This window comes from Equus caballus, chromosome 7 (assembly GCF_041296265.1).
Source record: "Equus caballus isolate H_3958 breed thoroughbred chromosome 7, TB-T2T, whole genome shotgun sequence".
In the NCBI taxonomy this organism is placed as follows: domain Eukaryota; kingdom Metazoa; phylum Chordata; class Mammalia; order Perissodactyla; family Equidae; genus Equus; species Equus caballus.
In genome coordinates, this window is record NC_091690.1 from 99,674,880 (window position 1) to 99,700,933 (window position 26,054).

The following is a 26,054-nucleotide window of genomic DNA, read 5'->3' on the forward strand; positions in this document are numbered from 1 at the left end:
ACATCATGGCTATGCAGGAGAATGATCTTGTTCATAGGAGAAAAACATTGAATTATTTAGAGATAAATGTCATGTCTACAACTTCTTTTCATACAATTTACTTCTACCACTATTAACATAGATACACAGATGCAGAGAAATCTATACATACACACATATACATATATACATATACACACATCTAATTATATACAGATATATGGAGGAACAGAGCAAGTTAATGTGGAAAAAGGTTTATTTCAAATCCAAATGGAGTGTATAAGAATGTGCATAGTATTGTTTTTTTCAACTTTATTATAGAGTAGAATTTTTTAAAAAAGAAACACTTAGGGGGAAAAGAGTGTCCTCATGGTCATTCAGTCATATTTATTGAGCTTCTACTATATATCAGATACTGTCTTCAGTCTGCAAATACAACAGTGAACATGACGCCTGCCCTTGGAGAGCTTATGGCTTACGGGGGCGGATGTCACACACACACAAAGGAGACAAATAAACACATAAATATATTAAGCAGTTTCCATAAAGAAAAAAATAAAGTGATAAAGAATGATGGGGTGGGGAGCATACTTTCTTCAGCAGGAATCAGGAAAGATTTCGCTAAGGAAACACCATTGAAGTTGGTTTTGGAAACAGCACCATGGAAAGGGCGGGAAGAACACTCTTCAAGGGGCAGACCAGACCACACTCGCGGGCTCAGGAACGAAGAGGCTGGAGCACTGTGTGAAGGACGCAGAATGAGACTCCAGAGAGGCAAGATTATTCAAAGTCTGGTAGAATTTTGGATTTTATTCTAAGTAACGGGAAGCCACCGAAGGATCTTGGCAGGAGGGTAACATGGTCTAATTTACAATTTAAGATCGCTCTCATTGCTTTGGGGAGAAAGACCTGGAATGGGAGCAGGGACAGAGAAGCTGGGATGGCAGTTCGGCAGGCAAGAGATCATCCATGGTGGTGGCAGGGGAGACGGAGAGAAACGAGCGGATGTGAGAAACTTAGGAAGCAAAACAAATGGCAAGAGAAAGGGAAAGATCCAAGTGACAGTCCAGTTTCTGGACTAAGTAGCTGGGTAAATGGAGGCCTATCCACACGGTTCTACTCGTGCCATATGGGGGTAGAAAACGAAGGACCCGGTTTGGGTCACGTTAAATTTGATATATTTGTGAGATATCCAGGTGGACATTATGAGACTGCAGCTCTGTAGCTCAAAGGAAGCTTCAGACATGGCAAGTCTTGAAAAAATAATTCCTGAGTGCAGACTGTATCCTGCTGCAAACGAGAACACTAGAGTAACAGTAACTTATACGAGGGGTTTATTTTCTAATAACATGAACTGCCACTTCCAAGTTACAAGCAGGCAGAAGTATCAGGAATTTACTGTCTTTTTATGCAGGAAAAAAAAATCTTTGTTCTTTCTACATCTAACTGGCCACAATTATATAACTAAGCACAAGGGTGCTGGAGAATACTGCTCTTTTCTTTATAAGCTTTGTAGGATCATTTGACCTTTAAAAATCATTGAGTATTACCTAGGCAAGAAAAAACTTCTTAAGTATGAAAGGGAGATGTGGAAATGGAGACAACTCATACAGTCAACTTTTTGGAAAAGTTTGGCTATGAAGGCAAGCTGAACAGCAGAGCAGGGTTTTTCATCCTCAGCAATATCGACACCCGAGCCAGACGATTCTTTGCTGTGGCAGCTACCTTCCGCACTGTAGGATGCTGGCAGCATGTCTGCTGCCAGCCACCTCGAGCTGCCAGCAAAGCCTCCAAGGTTAGCTATGGTGTTTGGGCTACACAAGGTCACCCCCCAGGAGTAAGGGCAAAACTGAAACAGATCAGCCTTCACAAAGAATACGACCAACCCTTGACGGGAGTGAAGTAACCTGTTCACACACTATCTACCTGCTGGGAGAAACAAGGCAAAACAAAAACCCTTATTTTCATAGGAAGAATACAACATTATTTAGAACTCCTACAACACTTTTTATGATCTTGGGGTGGCAAGGCCTTTTTTAAAAAAATTGAGATATAATTCACATACCATAGAATTCACTCTTTTAAAGGGTATAATTCAGTCATTTCTAGTATATCCACAACGTTTTCAGTTTTAGTATATCCATCATCATTATCTAGTTCCAGAACATTTTCATCACCTCAAAAAGAAACCCTATACCCATTAGAGGTCACTCTTCACCCCCTCTTCTTTCCTTCTAGCTCCTGGAAACTGTGTCTCCATGGATTTCTTTATTCTGAACATTTCACATAAATGGAATCACACAATGTTACTATTTTTTGATTAGCTTCTTTTACCCATTACAATGTTTCCAAGGTTCACACATGTTGTAGGCATGTATCAGTACATCATTCCTTTTGATGGTTGAATAATATTCCACACATGGATGTATCATTTTTGTTTATCCATTCATCAATTGATGGACATTTGGGTATTCACTTTTTGGTTATTACGAAGAATGCTGCTATGAACATTTGTGTACAGGTTTTATGGGATGTATGTTTTCAACTCTCTTGAGTATATACCTAGGAGTGGAATTGCTGGGTCACACGGAAATGTTGCGTTTAACATTCTGAGGAACTGCCAAACAGTTTTCTAAAGTGGCTGCACCATTTCATATTTTCACTGGCAACATATAAGGGTTCCAATTTCCCCACATCCTGGCCTACAACCCTTGTTATTGTCCACGTTTTGATCATAGCCATCCTAGTAAGCATGAGTGTTATCTCCCTGTGGCCTTGATTTGCATTTCCCTGACAACCAATGATGTTGAGCAGCTTTTTCATGTGCTTATTGGCCATTTATCTATCTTCTTTGGAGAAATCCTCTACCCATTTTTTGAAAATTGGGGTATAATTTCTAATTTAATTAAAGAAAAGATTATAAGCCTACTCTAAAATAGGACCAAGTGACTGCATGCAATCAAAGCATACTATAAAATAGAATGCATTCACTGAAAGCCAAGGGACAACAATTTACAACAGAAACAGACAAACAGGGGATTCAGATATTGATATTAACACATGAAGACTTGAAAATAACTACGGTTAGCATTCTGAAAAAAGGGAGGAAAAGATGGTGAAGTTCAGCAGAGACTAAAATCTATAAACAAAAGAATCAAACAGAAATTCTACACAGCACCACACCACAGAATGAAATATAATAACTGAAATTTAGGGGCCACCCTGTGGCCGAGTGGTTAAGTTTGTGCGCTCCGCTTTGGCGGCCCAGGGTTCCGCCGGTTGGAATCCTGGGTGTGGACATGGCACTGCTCATCAGGTCACGCTGAGATGGCATCCCACATGGCACAACTAGAAGGACCCACAACTAAAATATGCAACTATGTACTGGGGTGCTTTGGGGAGAAAAAGGAAAAATAAAATCTTTAAAAAAAAAAAATAAATAACTGAAATTTAAAATTCATTACATGGATTAGTAGCAGATTAGACTCAGCCTAACAGAAGACAAGTTGGGAGAAAATAATCATACTGAAGCATACAGAGGAAAACAGGCAGGCCATACAGGAAAAAAGTATAATCAGAGATCTAAAGGAGAGGAAAAGAGAATAGGACAGAAGCAGTATTTTGAAGAAATACTGGTAGAGAACTTTCCAAAACTGATAAAGACATTAACTCACAAATTCAAGAAACTTAGCAAACCCTGAACAGGATAAAACAAAACAAACAAAATACATACCGGTACAGTACAGTCAGACTGCTGAAATTAAGACAATGAAATAAAACAATGAGGAAGCAAAACTACTGAGATGGTAAAAAAAAAAAAATTAGTGTTTGGGGGGAATGAATAGGTGGAACACAAAGGATTTTCAGGGAAGTGAAAATTCTGATACTATAACGATAGATACATGTCATCACACATTTGTCCAAACCCATAGAACATACAACACCAAGAGTGAACCCTGATGTAAAGCCGGACTTTGAGTGATTACGATGTGTCAATGTAGCTTCATCAGTTGTTACAGATGCACCATCTGGAGGGGGATGCTGATAGCAGAGGACGCTGTGCATGTGTGGGGGCAGGGAGTACAGGGAAAATCTCTGTACCTGCTCCTCAATTTTGCTGTGAACCTTACAGTGCTCTAAAAACATAAAGTCTTAAAAAAAAGACAATGAAAAAAATTTAAAATTGGTCAGAAATAAAGACTGCCTTATTTTCAAAGGAATAATTTTGTCTGTTCAACAGAAAAGAATGGCTAACTTTTTATTAAAGATAATGAAAACCAGAAGAAAATAAAGTGTCATCTTTAACATGCTGAAATTGCCAATCTATAATTCTATACCCAGTGAAAACATCCCTCAAAAGCTAAAGTAAAAATAAAAACATTTTCAGAAAACAAGTTTTGAGACAATTTTTGCCAGTACACTTGTAATAAACTATATACTAAAGGGAGTAATTCAGGCAAAAACAAAATGAAGTAGGCAAATGCAAGAAGGAACAAAGAGAACTCAAAGTACACATTTGGATAAAGATATTGGAACTGTTTAAAAACATAATAAAAATATTTTAATGGCTATAAGACATACATTAAAGTACATATTTAAGACAATAGCATAAAAGGTAGGAGGGAGTTAAATGGAGTCAAATTAATAAGTTTTTGCAAAGTTCTAGAAGTGTTAAAGTGGTATTTAAGTTAATCAATAAAAAGCCAGAGATTCACATCATAAAAACTAAGGAAACACTAAAATATTGAGAGATATAACTAGCAAGCTAATAGAAGAAGAAAGGATTTGAATGATAAAAACATACTTTAATTCCAAAAGAAGACAAGAAAGGAGAAAAAAATTAGATGACAAAAAGACAAAACTAATAAAAAGATGGTAGACTTAACTCAAAAATATTAAATCTAAAGGAAATACGCCAATTAAGATATGAAGATTATCAAACTAGATTTAAAAAGAAAGAAAAAAGCCCAACCACATTTCCTAGTCATAAACTTTAAAGATTAGGCCACAAAAAGGATGAAAGTAAAAGATATTCCACACAGACTCACCATTTATTTATATCAATTTAAGACCAAACAGACTTTAAGATGAGTATTACTAGAGACAAAAAAAAAATATTTCATAAGAATAAAAAGATTTTAAAAATTCAAAGAACTGAAAAATCATGCAGAGCATATCCTCTGAAATACTTAACATGAGTCAAATTAGAAATCAATAACAAGATAATTGGACATTTGCAAATGTTTGGATTTTAAGGAACACATATCTTTAAAAATTCCCACTTTGTACTGAAGATTAATGAAAATGCGATGCAACTTGTGGGAGGCACGTAAAGCAATGACAAGAAGAAAATTTATAGCTTTAAATGCATAAAATAGAAAAGAAGGATGAAAATTAATTACTTAAGCCTTTATCTCAAGAAAATAGAAAAAGAGGAACTAATCAAAACAAAAAATATGGAGAAAATACTAAGAACACAAATCAAAGATATAAAAAAGCAAATAAACAATAGCAAAGATCAATAAAACATTAAAAAAATTAGTAAAAAAGTTAGTAAAACTAGCAAGTCTGATCAAGAAAAAAAAGAGTGAGAGAGAACCCAAATTATCAGTATCAGGATGGAAAAGGAGTCAACACTAGAAATCTTACAAACATTAAAAGAGAATAAAAGGATATTATTAAAAAAACTTTAGCCTAATAACTCTGACATTTTAAATTAAATTGATACAATTTACCAAGACTAAAAGAAGACAAAAATCTGAATAGTCCTATAAGTAAACAAGAAATTTAACCTGTGATTAAAAATAGTCCCAAGAAAGAAAATTCCAGGCCCAGATGGCTTCACTGATAAATTCTTCCAAACGTTCAAGGAAGAAATAACATCAGCCATACACTCTCTAAGTTTACACAACAGAAAATGAAAGACTACTTCCCATCTGGTTTGTGCAGCCAGTACAACCTTGATAGTAAAACTTGACAAGCGGGTAACAGAAAAGGAAAATTACAAAACAAATTCTCTCATTGACACAGACACAAAAAATCCTAAACAAAAATGAGCAAATTGAATCCACTGATATATAAAAAAGATCATGAGCAAGTTGGGTTTATTCCAAGAATGTAGATTTGCCATAACATTTAAAAATCAATCAGTGTAATTCACAATATTAATAGAATAAAGAAGAAACATCATGTGATCACCTCAATTAATGCAGTAAAAGCATCTGTTAACATTCAACACCTCTTTGGATAAACTTGAGAAAAGAAGGAAGCTTTCCCTAACCTCTAAGATTATCTACAAAAACAAGCAAACAACATTTTAGAGACTACATGGTATTAATGCTAAAACAATGACCTTAGGTCCTAACCAATAATTGTACATCCTAACCAATTCACTAAAAGATATAAAAACTGGAAAGGAAGAAGTAAAAAAGTCATCATTACTCTACATAGAAAAAGAACATGTGAATTAGCAAAGTCTCTCGATACAAGATCAGCAAGCAAAAATTACTTGGATTTCCTTATACGAGCAAAAACCAATTCGAAAATGAAATTTTAAAATACCGTATATGAGGGGCCGGCCCTGGGGCCTAGTGGTTAAAGGTCAGCATACTCTGCTTCAGTGGCGGGGTTCATGGGTTTGGATCCCAGGTGTGGCCCTACACCACTCGTCAGCCAGGCTGTGGCAGTGACCCACATACACAATAGAGAAAGACTGGCACAGATGTTAGCTCAGGGCGAATCTCCCTCAAGTGAAAAAAAAAAAAAAAAGAAGAGAGGAGGATTGGCAACAGATGTTAGCTCAGGGTGACTCTTCCTCAGCAAAAAATAAAATAAAATACCATATATGACAGCACCAAAAAGCATCAAACACCTAAGACAAAATCAAAGGAAATGTGTGTGCAACACTTACAACGCTGAGAGAAAAAGAAGACCTTAAAAAGTGGAAAGATATACTGTTTATGGATTGGAAGAATTTACAGTGTTATCAATTGTCCCTTAAATTGGTCTACAGGCTCAATCCAATTCCAGTGAGCTATTTTATTATTTTCAGTAGAAAATGGCAAGCTCATCATGAAATGTAAATGGAAATGCAAAATATCTTGAATAGCTGAGATAAACGTTAACAAGAACAAGGCTGGAGGGACTTCAGAGATCAAGATTCATGACAAGCTTATAGTAACTAAGACAGTGTTGTATTAGGGCAAATCTAGACAGACCAAGGGAACAGAATCAAGAAATAGACCCACACATACATGGCTGACTTCTAACAAAGGCTCTAGTACAATTCAGTGGGGGAAAAAAAATGGTCTTTTCAATAATTGGTGCTGGGTCAAATGGATATGCACATTGAAAAAAAAACCAAACCTTGACCCATAACCTTACCAAATACAAAAATTAATTGGAGATGCATTACAGACATAAATATGAATGGTAAAGCAATAAACTTTTTAGAAGAAAATGGAGATTATTTTCATTACTTTTGGGTAAGGCTAATGTTTCTTAAACAGGATACAAAAACACTAACTCTAAAAGATCAATCACTTTGATTACATTAAAAACTTCCATATAGGGGCTGGCCCTTTGGCTGAGTGGTTAAGTTCGCGCGCTCCACTGCAGGCGGCCCAGTGTTTCGTTGGTTCGAATCCTGGGCGTGGACATGGCACTGCTCATCAAACCACACTGAGGCAGCATCCCACATGCCACAACTAGAAGGACCCACAACGAAGAATATACAACTATGTACCGGGGGGCTTTGGGGAGAGAAAGGAAAAAATAAAACCTTTTTTAAAAAAAAAAACTTCCATATATCAAAAACACCACTAAAAAATAAAAAGGCTGGGAGGCTGGCTTGGTGGCACAGTGGTTAAGTTGCACGCTCCACTTTGGTGACCAAGGGTTCACCGGTTTGGATCCTGGGTGTGGACCTACACACTGCTTGACGAGCCATGCTATGACAGGCATCCCACATATAAAGTGAAGGAAGATGGGCACGGATGTTAGCTCAGGGCCCGTCTTCCTCAGTGAACAAAAAAGAGGAGCATTGGCGGCAGATGTTAGCTCAGGGCTAATCTTCCCCCCCACCCCCAAAAAAAGGCTGGGGCGGGCCCTGTGCCCAAGTGGTTAAGTTCCCGCACTCCTCTTCAGTGGCCCAGGGTTTTGCCAGTTTGGAACCTGGGCATGGACCTGGCACCACTCACCAGGTCATGCCGAGGTGACATCGCACATAGCACAACCAGAAGGTCCTACAACTAGAATATACAACTACGTACTGGGCAGCTTTGGGGAGAAGAAGAAGGAAAAAAAAAAAGATTGGCAACAGATGTTAGCTCAGGTGTCAATCTTTAAACAAAATTAAAAATAAAAATAAACAAACAAATAAAAAGGCAATCCACAGACTGGGAGAAGAAATCCATATGTATCTAGACAGATGTAGTGATATCTAGATGGATCCCTATCTGGCAAAGGCACATCCGGAGTATGTAAAGAATTTCAACAAATCACTAATAAAAAGACAGACAACCTAACAAAAATTAAGCAAAAAACTTGGAGATTTCACAAAAGAGGATATCCAAATGGTTAATAAGAATATGAAAGCTCATCATCATTTGTCATCAGGGAACTGCAAATTAAAACCACAAAGAAATACCACCATAAAACCACCACAGAGGCTAAAATTAGAAAGACAAAGAATACGAAGGGTCGAAAGAGATGTGAGCGGCTGGAACTCTGAATCACTCTGGTGCGAGGAGAAACTCACAACCACTGGGAAGTCTGCTTGGCAGTACTAAGCTAACACACACCCTGTGACGCGGCAACACTGCTCCCAGACACATACGCCACAGAAGGAGATGCTTATGTTCACCACAGACACGTGCGAGAATATCATAGCAGCTTTATTCATAATATCCCCAAACTATAAACAACCCAACGTCAACCGTCAGGAGAAGGGACAAACTGTGGTATATTCATACAATGGGATATTACACAACAATAAAAAGGAACAAAATACGGCTACATACAGCAACATTAATGAATCTCAGCCACACAATGTTACTGAAAAAAGACAAACCCAAAAGAGTATACAGGCTGTAGGATTCTATTTATATTCTTCACTTTTATGAATGTCAAATACAAACAAAACTGATCTATGATAACAGAAGTCAGAAAAGTGCCTTATATCTGGGGAGGTGGGTATTTGAGTCTGAGTAGTGGTTACCCAGGTGTAGACATATATCACATGGTTGGGGTGTGTGTGTATAAATTAATCAATCCAGGCAAGAGAGGATGGGGTCAAACCAAAGCAGACAGACTTTCTGACAGAAGTTGGGACACTTTCTCCAACATAATAAGGAAAACAAGGTGGGTTCAGACATTGGCAGTTTTGTCAGTTTGATGGTAGAAAAATGAAAGAGCTCGTGCTTCAGGTTTTTATTTCCTCAGTCTCATGAGCTGAGGTCATAAGCAGAGTTTGGGAACTTTCAGCATAAAGCAAGCTGGTAAACTGAGAACTGGTCTCAGATGTATTGGTAGTCCAATGCTGCTGTAACAAGTTCCCATAAGGTTGGTGGCTTGACATAAATTTATCATCTCACAGTATGCAGGTCAGAGCTCCGACACGGGTCTCACTGAGCTAGAATCGAGGTGTTGGCAGAGCTGGATTCCTTTCTGGACGCTCCAGGGGAGGATCCAGTGCCTCGCCTTTTCCAGCTTCCAGAACATTCCTTGGCTCCTGGCCGCTCCCTCCCACTTTAAAGCCAGCAGCACTGCACCTCTCTGACCATTCTTCCAAGGTCACAGCCCCCTCGATTCTCGCTTTCTTCTGCCACCTTCTTTCACTTTTAAGAAGCCCTGTGATGACAGTGGGCCCACCCAGGAAATCCATGGTAATCTCCTCATGCAAGGTCCTCAGTTTGGCACATCTGCAAAGTCCCTTTGCCACATAAGGGGACATACTCACAAGTTCTGGGGCCTAGAGCATGGACCTGCTTTGGCAGGTGAGGGGTGGTACTTTTTACCTACCACACCAGGACACTGACACACCAAACCAGTAGTTGTCAAAGTGTGGTTCCCCAGACCAGCAGCATGGGCATCATCTGGCAGTTGTTTGAAATGCAAATTCTTGGGCCAAACTCAGCACTTCTGTAATCAGAAAGCGTGGGAGTGTTGCTCAGCAATCCGTGTTTTCACAAGGCCTCCAGGTGCTTCTGAAGCACAGTGGCATTTGAGAGCCAACACTCTAAGCTCTCGGGGTGGCCCATGGCCACCTCCAACGTCGAGCAGCTTGCTCATCGGGTCATGCACTGCGAGTGCCATGTAACTTAGCACATCCCACGTGTGCTGTCAAACAAGCTGGGAAGCTTTGCACACAGAATTTTTACTCTACCTAGGAAACACAATTTGTTACTTTTTATTCCCTATCATATTTACAGTTTTTAAAAAACTGGGTCATTAATGTAGAGAACCAATTTCTTTAAAGAGGAGCCTATGTACTCTATCAAATAAGTAATAGAAAAGCTAGGAAAAAAGAAATGAAAAGAAACTTAAAAATTCTAACTGTGTCACATAATATGGGGAAAAGAAGTGAGAATAATCCTCCACAGAAAGCTTTTAAGAGGCTCTGTTTAAAACATAGTGAAACTCCACATAATGCTGGCCTAAGGGAGCAAGGTTGATACCTACTCTCAACAGTTACCTACATTATAGATGAAAAGATGTCTTCCTATAATACAAAGTTGGAAAACACTAGGTGCGACGTTGGTAATAATGGCTTCTTTCTAAACACACAAAAAGTCCTCAAATACCAACCAAAGTAACAGCAACAACAATAACAGCAAATACTTAAATAGCAGTTCTTGCTATGAGCCAGGCACGCTTCTAGTTACATATATTTGCTCATTTAATTCTTACAATAACCTTATGAGAACTTAAGTATCTCATTTTGCTGATAAAGAAACGAGGGATAGAGAGGTTAAGGAACTATTAAAAGTCACACAGCTCATAAGCAGCAGAGCCAGATTCAAAATGGGGCAACTGTCCACCTCATTTTAGAAGTGGGCTCTACAGTCCACCACCAAGCTATACTGCCTCAATTAAAATGAAAGAAATTTGTTGGAAACAATAAAATAGGCATGGGAAAGAGAGAGGTTAGACTAACATTAAAACTAGCTAAAAAGATGGAGCAGAGTGAACTCTAGAAGCTGGCGAGAAACTAGAGATTCCTCCATCCCTGAAGTGTCTGGGAACGGGAGCACAAGTCTAAGACCTTGATTTAGATCTACCCGTCAAAGGAGCCTTAGAGTGACTGCAGAACACCCAGAGCCACAGAGAAAATACTCATCTGATTGTTCAGGTCTAGAATTCCTTCCAAAAGAAGAGAAAGCATTTCGATTCAGAAACAGGAAAACAGTATGTGAAGTGCCAATGTTGAGACCAGAAGTTTACAGAAATTCACTCATTTTAAAATAAGCAGCCAATCAAAAAAGTAATTAATATCATCCTTTTTTGTTTTGATAAGAGGAACAGTTGGTGAATACGTTAGCATTTAAAGCAGCATTCACATTAAGAAAAGGTGAGGAGAGAGGAGACGTGCAGCAGAAGACAAATCCCAACATTACAGTTTTGCTACATTTACCTTCATTTGGACAAGAAAAAAACAGCGGACTTATGACATTCCTGAGACCTCTGTGACTTCTCCAACTCAAAATACCTACACAAAATACATTTTTCTCCTATAAAGATGTATATAAAGTAACTGAAAGATATATGTCCACTTCAGACCCTGAATGGAAGTTATTGTGACAAGGAGAGAACAACAAAGACTCATTAAGACATGGATGCTGAGTGGCGTACTCTGCTCAAGAGCTAAATAATTCACTCTCACAGCAGCCTCTCCATCAGAGTAATTCAAATTCCTGCCATTTCAAAATCACCTTCAGGGCTGCTCATGAATTGTTCAAATCTCTAATGTTAAATCTACTGTAAGACTTGTGCAGAAGGTATTTTTTATTTTCTAGGACTGCAAATTCAAGGAGCTCTGATCCCCATAATCTATGAAGATTTTATTTAAACCTATTTATTTTGAATTATTCCCAAAGGAAATAATTGCCATCACTTTAAAGTTTAAAGCACTGAATACTGTTTTAAATCTGACTGCGTGCGGCATCAAAATAACCTGAAAATCTAATTCAAAATCCAAATTCCCAGGTTACCATCCTTGAGCTCATGAATGAGAATCAGTGGGAGCAGAGCTGCAGAATCTGTGGTTTTAATAAGCTCCCAGGAAGGAGCCCAGTAAAGGACTTTATGCTGTCACTTGAGACCGCTGAGACTCAGGCGGCACTTTTAGGAACTTGACAAAATTTAACCATTCCTTATTTTTAAACTGAGTGTTAACTTTGGGATAATTCTATAAATTTTCATCATCAGATAAACTTTATAATCAAAATATTTCAGTGATTTTAAAAAATCCAATGTTATTTTCTGAACTTCACTTTTTATATATACCCCAAATCAACTAATTTTATGTTTAGACAGCATAAGCAGTTGGCACTTTTAGTACAATCAAGTACCAGCTTCCAAACACTGCAATACAAAACCAGCCCCTGATCCACCAGTGACCCCAATGGCCAGATGATCCCCCATTGAGAACAATGGACAAGGTGCACAAGCACAGTGGCAGGGCATTCATCCGAACGGAAGAAACATCACTCAGCACCATCACAGGCTGGCTGTCGCTGTGCCTGTCTACAGCTCATGCACTGGCCTTTAGAGAGGTAGTAAGTAAGTCTCAAAATTACCAAAAAAGAAAAAAAAAGTCTATCATCTCTTAAATAATCAAGAATTCCTATGATTCCTATCCTGCTTTTTTGTTACACCTGACTTATTCTTTAAAAAAAAATTTTCTTCTCTTTTCTCTTAACCTTTATCCCTCTTCCTTATCTCCAAAAATACCTCCCTTAACTTTATTGATCTCATTGAGTCACCTGTGCAATAAATTAAATTAGCATTTGCAGCTCTTAAAGAGGAGCCAAATTTCTTATAAGTTACCAATAAAGTATTAAATCAAGTAAACTATATTTACCTGAAGAGAACACGTATCATTGAGAAGACTTTATACGTTTACAGTGAATTTAATTAAGATGAGTTTATTTGGGACTTTCCAAAGGAAGTAACCATCTCTAATCAAAGAAGAATGATGCTGAGGATGGAGAAAGAAAAACGCTAACTCTCAGGGCCATTCAGTAAATAGCTGAATAAAAAGTGGAAAAGGAAAGAGTGACCACGTTCAATAAAAGCTTTGACACAAATTTTGTTTTGAAAGGAAAGCTACTTTTTAAAAATAATTATATAATGTCATTAACTGCCATAGAAAGTTACCCTGAGAAAATACACTACCTGGTAAAATAATACGAAATTACACAAACCAAACATTTTATAATTAAAATACAAGTAGTTATATTATGAAGATAAGAAAAATATTTTAGCCCACTTATTTCATGGATAGATCTTTTCATTGTGATACAGTTTTAAATAAACAGCTTTTCTAATAGTAAAAATCAAAACAGAAGGCTAAAAAAGTCCTTTATAAACTATTATAAAGCAGTTCACTAGAAATATTGTTAAGCTTTCTCATAATGTGTCGACAAATGAAGAAATACATTTTGGACTACAATAGCTAGGAACCAGTTAAAACAAAATCCACTAAGAATGACAAGCTTGCTAGGTAAGTTTGACCAAAGTGCTCTGCATAAATTTATTATATTTTATTTAGTGATTTTTCTAATAAAGACCTCATATGGAGAAGAAAAAATGTACCGTATGTAAACATAGGCTACAAGTAAATCAATACACTGTGTTTAATGGATGATTATATTTTAATTATTCTTATAATTTAAACATTTTAGTCACCTGTAATTAAGATTTTAAAGTTTAAAAAATATTAAGACTAAGGTTTTATAATCTATTTTTTAAAATGTAAAGCTACTAAATCAAAAAACACAATAAGATAAAAATCAGGTTCTATGAATAAATATTTTTAGAGTGACTGCTCCAGGATCATAACACTGACAACACTAATTATCTTTTCCCGTCTTGGCAGTTAGGTTGCATACTGTTTGGGTGACTGATGGGGTAATTTCACTTCATTTTCTCTCAGTTTATTCTGGGCTGTGTAAGAGAAGAATACTAAAATAATTAACACCTCTAAACAAAGTTCTTGATAAAAGTTTTTAGTTGAAATAAAACGTTAAGACCAAAAACCCTCAATTAACTTATACAAGATTCTAGAGCAAACAACTAAACCCCCATCTGCTAAAGGAAAACTTGAACTAAGAATTTCTGATTTAAAAAGATAAGTCATTTGGTATTAATATTAACTATTTTAGGTCTTTTACATATTAAGATCATATACTTTTACGAAGAGCCCTTTTCATCAGCAGTTGAGCTAGCATTACCCCTAATTATCAAAAATATGTGTCTCTATATTTTTACACCATTACATGTTTTATTCCCTAAAAACATTTAATCAACAAGAATTGAAGCAGTCATAAATAGCTAAAATGTATGATAAAACAAATTATTCCAATTCCTTACACCTACAGACATTTTGATCAATTTATTGATAATGGCTTTATATCCAAAAGAACACTGATGTATTTAAATTCATATTTAATCTCAAATATAAACCTTTACCAATAGCAAATACTTTATGTCACTCAACTGGAAAAAGTATAAGAGACATTATTAATCAACTTTTCTATATGGACATTTTAATAAATTTTAAATCATATTTATGGTTTATATATCACAAGTTATAACTCATATAGATTAAAAGGCTACATATCTTAAATAATTAATAAGAAGTATATCCTTCACCTTGATCACCCGACTTTTTGTTGTTGTTGTTTATAAAATTAATCACAGTTAGCAGGATAGAAATCGCTTTGAGCTTCATGAATGACATCCAAGAGATGGGAAAGGATTAGCTCTCAGTTGCTGCCAGTTATAGCGCCAGGTGGGTTTTTCTGCAGTGAAGGTGTTACCGATAATCCCATTACACTGGTACTAAATCTTGCAGACATCAAAATTATCACCAAGGTTCCTTTTCATCCCATCCTTTCCAAATGACTGGAAGTCGCTTCACCTGAAAGAAGGCGAATCCACATGCAGCTGCTGTTTTAGCAGGCAGCAAACTCCATGAGAAGGCCAGTCGTGATTCAATTTTGCTGTGCTGGTGGCCCCCTATTCCCTGTCCAATAATACATCTGTTAAAAAATCCTACAGCTACAAATCAAGTTTAATCCTACCAGGGACCTCATGTTGGTCTTGTCTTCCAAAAAGGCAGCAGGTTCTGCTGTCTATCTCTGCAGCGTCTGGGGAATACCCTTTAAATCCCAGCCCTACTTAGAAGAATAAGCTAAGGATCACAAAACATGACCTCAAAAACCCTGATATGACTATATTCTGACCCAGAGGCATTCATTCTAGGTGAAGATTAGAACTTTGCATAATAAGATTACACAGCAAGTGAATGATATCAAGGGACTATCCATATGCAGCCGCCTGGTTTTCTATAGACAGCCTGTGCTCTGCAATATGCAGCGCAGACGAAAAAGAGCTTGGTCTTTCTAGCTGAAATAAAATAGATTCACATAAATTAGCTGGCCATTTCCAGATTCCTAAATCCCCTATTACATCTTTTATTGACAGCTCCTGTGAGGATAGCACAAATGTTATTCCTTTTTATTCTGTGCTTCTGTAACAATCATGCTCTGTAATTGAAATGTACATAGATTATGTCTTGAAATTAACATCTTGTTTGCTGTAATCTTGGATTACAATTGACTGTGTACATAATAAAATTAGGAAATCAATGGATGGCCTTATCATCTCCAAGAAACTAGAGGTATTGTTTAAAGAATAGTTTAACATTTTGCGCCAACATTTGAAATGCAGAAGTCACAGAGAGAAGTCAATAAAAATTTAAGTGAGTAAAAGAATACAACAGGCATCAGCCAATATCCACATAGGTTAGAGTACAGAAAAATTAGCTCATTTCCCTAAAAATTTAGAAAACGTGAAAAATTCAGAGATCTCAAAACCACAGGATTTTCTTTCTAAACCATACTTGAGCAACAAGGTCAATTACACACAAGGTCTCTACTTTTTATAACATAGGTACAGCAGCAGTATTTCACATAAATCACCTTTATCATTTTATACTTTAAAATATTTAAATAAATTCAAATCAATTGTAATTTAAGGTTTTATAATTCTTAACTACATGTTTTTAAAGTACTTCGTGAAGTAACCTCTCCTTATATTTGAATATATAAAGAGCATTTAAAATGTGTAGAATCCTAGAGATATTTAGAAAACCATACTTTATGCTCAACTTTTTTCTTCCAAGAAGTTTAAAGCTATACCAGCTCTAAATAAACTTATATGAAAAGAGAGAGTCATATACATTCACACAAACCCCTGTCCCCAGAAAAATTCTAAGAAGGCAAAGAGAAGGAGTTCTTAACTTTATTAAAAAAAAAAGTACTAAGATTTGCCATGGGATTCTTATATAATTAGGCTCCTTGGTACACTCGGAGTATGGCTTATTTGACAAGTTTGGAGGAACATACCACATCCATTACATTAAGCCATTATCTCCTCATCATCACAATATCTTTAAGCATATCTACGCAATATCTGATTAAGTACTCAGGAGTCAGGTGACATAATTCTGATTTTTGTATACTGATCAGGCAAATATATACCAACAGTATCAAGGGTAGGGCTATAAAAAACACTAACTTCAACTACACAGCACATGAATACACTTTGGTTATCTTGATTAGGATATTATTAGAACAATAAGGAATGCAAAAAATACACATTTCTGTTATAATATTTATACGTAATCCTTTAGAGCTGCACTGTTCCACAAGGTAGACACTAGCTATATATGGTACGAAGCACTCAGAATGTGACTAGTCCAAGTTCAGATGTACTGTAAGTAGAAAATATACACTGGACTTTGAAGACTTAGTACAAAAAAAGTAAAATATTTTATATTCATTACTGTTAAAAAGATAACATTTGGGAGACAATGGGTTAAATAAAATATATGGATGATATGTTCTATTTCTGTTGGATAGCACTGCTTTAGCAGACCACACATCTTCAACAGTCTATTCCTGAGTGAAGTGAAATTGTACAACTAATAAGAACACCACAGCAGAAGGTGATTATGGAAGAGCAAGCATTCCAGTGTCAAATCTGATAGATAAGCCTGGTAAAGAACAAAATGCCACCATTTTAGCCTCTATTTCATATTTCTAGCTTGAGGATAGTGGGGGAGAAGAAGAGAGTGGCCAAAGTGCCAACCATCACCAAAAAAGAATGATGTTTATAGCTACAAAAATGCTTTAGTCAGGTAAACATAGGTTTTTAGAAAAAAACGTACCTTGAACAACTTCATAAAAGTCTAGTAAGTTCTGTGTGTTACCTCTCATTGAGTCCAGTAGACAACAACTTCAAAAAACACGTCTGGCTCTAGAAAGAACCATGATTTTTTTCTAAGGTGTTATAGAGTTGTTTATATTCACATTTTAAAAATACATTATAAGCAATACCTGTAGAGATTTGAAGCATTTAAGTGTATTTTAGAATTTTAGCAAAATAAAAAAGGTCAATTTTATAAATTACTAAAAAGCTGCTTTTCCATTAGTCTTTTCATCATATCCAGGAATGTAGGGAAAAAAAATCCATTAATAAAAAGGGTTTTAAAGAAACAAGGAAAACTATAGTTAAAATATAAAGCATATACCTAATTTAATTCAAGAAAGTTAATGACTGATTTCGTATGACGACAGACAAGTCATACTACACAATTAAAATACAGTCTATCTTTGTCACACATTGGAATATTATTTCAATATAAACAATAGTATATAAGGTATTAACTCATTTCAAAGTTGCTTTCATAATTATTCTTTTATAACATTTATCTAAAATACTAAGACCAAAGATGAAATATAAGTATCAACAAATAAGGTGGATAAAACCCAAATCAATTCTTTATAACCTAGCCACGCCACTTTTCCCTATCCTTTTAAAATTACGTAAGTTCCTTCCTTTTCCGGTTACAAGTAACACACAGACACACACAAACACACATAATACTAAAACAAAATAACAACAATAAAAAACTTTCTAACCATCAATAGATGAGCGCAATGATATTCAGTCTAAGTTAATCCCCAGACATCCAAATTCATGAATAAAAATTCATCAGTTTTAAATACACTGAGCCTATTAAGCAAGAACAAAAGCATATGCACAAAAGAGCTTTTAATATATTTCAAAGCCCACAAGAGCCATGGTCTCATTAAAATTATAAATTACACAAACATGGAATGAAGATTCAAACTGCAGTACAGCTAAGCAGATTACAGAAAACCCCGCGTTCCATATGATAACACACCGTGGCCCTCCCAGATGGGGGCTTGGAACAAAAAGGCCATCCCCGCAGCTAGGGAAAACCTCCTTGTGATCTCTGGTTTCTGTTCTGCAGATGACAGCCAAATAATATGTTGATTATTCTGTTTGTGCTGCTAAGCTTGTAAGATGGAATAAAAGCGATAGGATCTATTGTGAACGCAATGCTAATGTGTTGCTCCACTCATAAATAATACACTGAATTTATTCTGAAACTATCTTTTATCGGAATTTCAGTTTTTAAATGCATGAATTAAAATAAAAGCCAGGATAAAATAATATTTAATTTGATGCTTTAAAGTAAAAAGTGTATGACATGAAACAAATCTAAGTGCTGAGTTAAGCCAAGCACGGCCACCTTCTTTGATTTCAGCATTGTGATCACAGACAAAATAGTTTTAAGTAAGTAATTGTTCTCATTATGAAATATACATGTAAAATTGAATATTACAATAATCATGAGGTTAATAATATACATTGTTGGAAAGATAAAAACTAAAATACCAAGGCATATAAAAACACTTTCCTGCAATATGAATAACAGCACAGAATCAGAACATATGTCTAAAATATTTCTGAATAAAAAGTATCACATAAGGCCTTATAAATGTTCTTGACTTGTACACAAACGGATGTTCACAAGAAATCCTACTTAAAATAAAAATAACTTAAGAGAAGCTTATAAAAATAATTTTTAAATATAACAACCAGCATTTTATATTGCTTTGGTGACTAAAGCTAAAACTTAGTTCTTCCCTCAATTAAATATCCTAAGCTTTAACAGAACTATACCCAAACGAGCTAACTGGGATTGTATCTGAAAATACTTCACAAAATTTTATATTTCATGGATGAACATTTTTATGAATAGTAGTATTGCTAAAAATATTGAAAATCGTAACATTCATTGCCCCCCACCCCCAGAAATTCTTCCCTGAATAATCTAATAGACTCTCTTTAAAAACAAACAAATAAACAAAGCAGTACATTAAAGCTGCAGGTAAGGTAAACATAGATAAATACAGTTGTCTTAAAGGGAGTATTTTGTAGAAAGTATATAATCACGGTCATTAACATAAGTCTACTTCCTTTTTCTGTTTAGAGAATCTAAAAAGCAAAGCAAAATTGCTTAACATGAAAATACAGTCTAAAATTACAAATCTAAAAGGTAAAAACAATAACACTTTCAGAGAAAAACACAGAACATCCTTGAAGTAGATAAATATTTCTTAAACAAAACATAAGAAGCACTAAACATAAATGACAAACTAGACTACTTTAGAGTCATAAACTTCTTTTCATCAAAGGCACTATTAACAGATTGAAAGGCAAACCTCAGAGAGGAAGAAATATTTGCAATAGCTACATTCAATGAAGGACTCATATTCTGATTATATAAAGAACTCCTATAAATCAAAGAAAAATACAGTCCAACAGAAAAGTGAGCAAAAGAAGTGAACAGGTGCTTCACAAAAGAATAACAAAAGAGTCAACATACATGTAAATATATAATAAACATATGAAAAGGTGTTCAACTTCATTAATCATCAGGGAACTAGAAATTAAAATGATAATGGTTTCCTGCTTTATACCCACTAGAATTTGAAAATGAAAAAGGTGGGGGAAAGACTAAGTGGAGCAACTAGAACTCTCATATGAATGGAACTAGTACAACCATTTTAGAAAACGGTTTGGCAATATTGATTAAAGCTGGACATATACATACTTATGATCCAGTAATTCTGCTCACACATGAATCCTCAAAAGAAACAAGTAAATATGCTAATCAAGAAACATGTATGGAAGTGTTTATAGTAGCATTATATGGAAACCACCCAAATGTCCATTAAGAGGATGGATAACAAATTGATACAGTCATATAAAGGAATGTAGCCATCAAAATGAACAAACCACAACTACGTGCAACAATGTAGATGAATCTCAACACGTAATGTCGAGCAAAGGACCATACATAAAAATAAAAAATTATACTGTGTAATTCTACATATACAAAACCAAGCAAAACTAACCTCTGCTGTTAAAAGTCAGGTAGTGGTTATTGCGCGGGGAGGGACACAGGCTGGAAGGGAGCATGAAGGTGCTCTAGGGCACTAATAACATTCTTTTTCTTTATCGGGGTGCTGGTTACATGGGTGTATTTGGCTTCTGAAAAATTCATTGAGCCATCCACTTATAATATGTGCACTTTTCTGTATCTATAGCTTTCTTTTAAAAGGAGTTTACACACAAATACACAGATAAACAAGGTAGTCAAAATCCTTGTAAGAAATTTAGGAACTGATATAAATATAATCTAAAGGGGAAAACTGACGGTTCTTATACCACTTCTTTGAACAACCAAATTTTCAACTCAGTAGCTAAGTTCCTGGACTCTTATAAATGAAGGTGCAAGAGCCATTCACCCTATTATCTTGCTCCATCCCCCAACCTATAATACGGTATTTTCAGAGATATTTGGGTTTTGTGTCAGGAGTAGCTGCTGCTATTGCTGCTGCTGCTGCTGTTGTAACAGAGCTTCTGAAACAGTCTCAGCCCTGAAAATCTGCCCTCAGGTGGGAAACTCAATTACCACAGAGGGTAAGGCAGTATAAAGAACATGTGTGCGTTTTCCCCTGCTCTCAAATTTCATAAGCTTTTATTTGTTAATTATGAAAGCTTACTACCTAATTTAATAGGAATCTCTTGAAAACTTTGATTTCACTTTTCAATGAAGTTAAAGAAAACACCATTTATTCTTTAATATCAATATCATACAAATTAAATGAAACTTCATGGTATAATAATAAACTATGTATCTCATTATCTCTCACTTAGATATTTTCTCTTATTTCTATACTGGAATCAACACATGATTTACCACGCTGTTTTTCTCATATTGAAAAGATACTTTAAGAAATAAGCTAAAAGTGGGCCAGTCCCCGTTGCCTAGTGGTTCACCTCCTGGGTGCAGACCTACACCAATGGCAGCGGCTCAGGACAAAAATAGGAAGATTGGCACCAGATGTTAGCTCAGGGCAAATCTTCCTCAGCAAAAAGGAAAGAAAGAAGCTAAAAGAGATCATCAAAAGATTATAGAGTTCATTTTTCAGTTGTAAAACAAATAGTTATTCAGTGCTTCCTATCCACCAGGCTTTGGGGATACAGGAGTAAAATTGGCTAATTTCCTGGTAAATATAGTAGGCTTGCCCCTTTCTTTCTCTCTCATTTGATTTACAAATAAAACAAAACTATTTTTATTTTTATTTATTTTTATTTTATCTTTTAATTTTATTTATTTTTTTTGTGAGGAAGATTGGCCTTGAGCTAACATCTGTTGCCAATCTTTCTCTTTTTGCTTGAGGAAGATTGTTGCTGAGCTAACATCTGTGCCAATCTTCCTCTATTTTATGTGGGATGGGCACCACAGCATGGCTTGATGAGCCATGTGTAGGTCGGCACCCAGGATCCAAACCTGTGAACCCCAGGCCGCTGAAGCAGAGCACATGAACTTAACCACCACACCACTGGGCTGGCCCCCAAAACTATTTTTAACTAATAACACATTCACATATTCAAAAGTTAAAAACAATCTAAAAAATATAGAGTAAAAGTCCCATCTACACATTTGCACACAGGATTTAGATTTTGTATACCCTTCCAGATTTTCTTTATGCAAATACAAGCAAATACGAACATATATTTTTATTACTGCCTTTACACAAAAAGTAGTTTACTATCACTCTGTTTGAACTCAGCTCTTTTCAAATAACAAGTACATTAGAAACTTTCCAAAACTGCCTATAGAGAACACCTGTTCTTTTTTCACAGCTGTAGAGTACTTCATTGTATAGATATGTCATACTTCATTTAACCGTACCCTACACATTAGGGGTATTTCCAATCTTTGCTACCACAATAAAAGCTACAATGAAAACTCCTATACATATCTTATTTTACGAGCACACAAGTACATCTGTAACAAATTCTCAGAGTTGGTACTGAGAAAAATGTGTAATTGCATTGGTCTTTCTCTGGAAACTGCCAATTAGTCTTATTCTCATGGCAAAAAAACTACATGAAGCTATTTTTCCCCAGATGTACATGCAAAATTTGTTGACATACTAAGTTTAACAGCAAATGAATCTTCACAACTTGAAAAAATCTCACTGACATAGGAAATCATCATATTGATGCCTAATGTGCTAGGATAGCAACTGTCTATCTTTCTTCCCAGTAACTCCTGTCATCTAAAAACAAATACACCCCCACACCAGTTATCTTTTAAATTCACTTAAAGTTCAATAGTTTATAATTGGGTAAGGAGTCAAATGCATTTCACTTTTAAATGAATGTTTGCTGGAGCACTTAAATGTTTTCATGAAACCGAATCTGTTGCTTCTATATTTTCCTTTAAAAAGCTATCATTTCAAAGGTGGTTTAATCTTTATGACTGACACTTTCAATACATTGCTTTTATTTCAAGGCCCAAATCAGATATTTTATAATCAGGAAACAACCATCAATGTCCACTGGACCTCCTATTTGAAGGAATCCTTAAGTAAACCTAGTTTTAATATCACTATAACTGCCTTGAGAAAACATCATATGGCAATTTTTAGTCCCCACATAAGGATATACCAGTAAATACAATCTACGCTGCATTTCCATCATTCAGAAATCAATTGTGAATAACCTCAGGCCCCTGACACAAACTGGCTAGCCTAGTTACTGGCCCCTAAGTAAATTTTAAAAAGCTGCCACACACTTTATGCCCTTAGTCAGCAGATGGGGTAGAACCATACTAAGCTCTCACCCACACAATGCAAAATGTTAGGCAAATGCTGATTTTAATATGAGTCAATATAATGCACCAACAGCAAAAGACAACAATTACCTAACAAAGGCAAAACAAAAAACACATCAGAAGTAGCACCAAGAACATTAAAGCTTATCAGTCTAGGAGAATTTAGGAGAACAGTCACTATACAGCCTAATGGTCTCTGAGGAAATCACATAAATTCTGTGAAACAACTGATATTCACGAAGACAACGCTGAACCATCAAAAAAAAACACCTCCAAATAATACTCAGTTTCTTCTGCTTAAGAAAACAGAAGGGTAAATTTTATATTTTAGAAAATATTCATATAAACAAATTTTGGCACATGAAAGGGTAGGTTCAATTATCCAGAAAACTAATAGAGGAGGAATACACCATTCGTTCCTAACAGCCCAATGAATGAGGAATTACTCACTCAAGGTTAGAATGCATTATGGCTGCCTTTTAGAAGGTGCACTGTGATAAAGTGCAATAACATTTTGGGGGCTTTACACATACAGTTTCCTGTGCTAATCTTGTTCTTGGTTAATAGTCCAAAGAATATCTGATAATTCCTGAAAGCTAGTCAGGCAAATTTTCCATTTAAATGGCTGGACACACTCTTGAAAACGTCCTGATTTCACTTTTCACTTAGCTTTCTTTAGTTGTGACTGCCAAGTGGACAGGTTGGTCTGGTTTTAGCGCCAACTTGCTAAATGGCCTTGTTCAAGTGACTCAATCTTGAGCTCTCCTCAGTTTCTTCATCAGTAAAGTGAAGAGGTCACAGAAAACATGACCTGATGGTAAACAGATGAAGGCACAGAGACTCAGCGCATTAGGTCCGACGTCAGTACCTATGCTGTGTATACACTGTTTTCACACTATCACCAACTATATGCCACTTTACCATACATTTAAGGCTACAGAAAAATAAACTATAATCACTTCAAAATCTTTTCCAATATTTGATATGTGTTACTCTCAGGATGTAATGAATTTAAATTACTTTAAAATACCACTATAATCAATTATCTTTAACCTGAAAATATGACTTTTCTCACATGACACATAAAAAACAACACATAAAATGTAAAAGAATGTTCATGGCAATGTTATTTATAGAAACCAAACACCAGAGACAACCCAAACATCCACCAACAACAGAATGAATAAATTCCGTCATATTTGCTCCAAAGGAACACGTGACAATGAAATGAAATAAACCACATGCAACTACGTGGATGATATGCAAAACACGATGCTGAGTAAGGGAAGAACAGTACCTGATTTCAGACAAAGGTGCTCACCAGCCTCCCGCCCACGTCCCACGCCTGGCAACCCAGTGGGCACCCCATAGCCGCACCAGCGGCCGGAGGAGCAGCCAAGCCGCAGCCCAGACGGAAGCATGAATGCGGCACAGTGTCTGGGCTCAGGTCAGTATCCACTAGGAGCTCTGCTGTGCACGGAGGGTCTGGTCCTCAGTTCTACCACCGCAGCCACCTTTCTGTGTCTGTAAGCACAGCTGCCACCTGCCAGGAGCTGCTGGAGGAGCAGTGCAGACCCTAGCACTGATGCTGGAGGAGGCTGGGACCTGTGTGGAGAGCGAGGACTCCTCCAGCTGACAAAGATGACACGTACCTGAGAGTGCCAAAGTTCAGGCAAAGCTGGGGCTCCAGCACGAGTGGGTGCTGTCACATGGCCTGGGCTGGGAGAAGCCCAAGCACAGCAAGGACATTGCCCTTGTCACCCTCAACCTATCTAAGCAAAACCCGTGAGACCTCTTTAGCAGCCTGAACGTCACAGCCACATTCTACGAGCTCTACTGCAGGAGTCATGACTTTCAAGGAGTTGGCCCAGAGAAAGGACTCAGGGCACACCTCCAGTTGGACCTCCATGCTACTGTAAGGACTGGGCCACATGCTGCCAGGGATTTCCTCCCCCTTCCACCACACAATGGAGGCTCAGCAATGGTGGCGGCAGGGGTGCCTTCGTGCCTACTGAGAAGGTGCTCTGAGCTTCTGCCCCTGGTCTCACTCTAAGAGACACACTCAGAGAACTGTGACAGCAACAGGTTTGGGGACCAGCAGGCAGTGCAGACTAGATACCTCGCCTGACTCCCCCACCATTCTCTGACAGTGCTGTGAGAGGCCCCATCAGCATAATGCCTTCTGCCCCTGGCCCGGGCCCTTTCCTGAAGAACGCTGTCCCTGCCCAGCCGTCCTTCTAGCCTCCCACTCACCCTGCAAGGCCACCAGCCTGTGCCCTGGCATGTGGATCCCACCCTGATCGCTGCTACATCTAAATTCCTTACAACTCCCCCTGTCCCTAAGCTCCCCAGTGCACTGAAGACAGGCCTCTCTAATCTGACCTGAGATGGCTACATCTTTGTTCCCTTCCCCCCAAAATAACAAACACATTTCCCACAAAAGTATAAAAATATTTATCAAAAACAGAGCGTGCATATGATTCCATAAAGATTAAAAAGAGGCAAAAAGCAAATGTATTGCCGAGGAACACATACAAAAGTGATAAAATTATATAGAGAATCATATAAACAATTAACATAAAAATCAGGACATTGTTTACCTCTAGAGAAAAGGAAGATTACATCAAGGGTTTCTGGGATGCCAGCAATGACCTACGGTTACATGGATGTTTGCTTTATGCTTATTCATTTTACTATTCATTTCTGTTTCTACATGTTATATTTTACAACAAAGTTTGAAATGATGTATTTTCTGAAATAATATATTCTTATAAAGAAAGAC

At 36.6% G+C, this 26,054-nt stretch overlaps 1 protein-coding gene across 12 annotated transcripts in view; it reads right to left on the reverse strand.

The window, feature by feature from the left end:
• The window catches only part of IMMP1L (inner mitochondrial membrane peptidase subunit 1), a 73,848-nt gene that overhangs the window by 29,671 nt on the left and 18,123 nt on the right, over positions 1–26,054 (reverse strand). For 2 of the 12 annotated variants that reach the window (XM_070274972.1, XM_070274978.1), the window contains exon 3: positions 14,854–15,121. The exons of the other annotated variants lie outside the window; for them this stretch is intronic. In XM_070274972.1, the coding sequence (XP_070131073.1) occupies positions 14,854–14,941 (88 nt within the window). In that variant the 5' untranslated portion in view covers positions 14,942–15,121. The remainder of the gene's footprint in view (positions 1–14,853; positions 15,122–26,054) is intronic. 12 annotated transcript variants of the gene reach the window in all.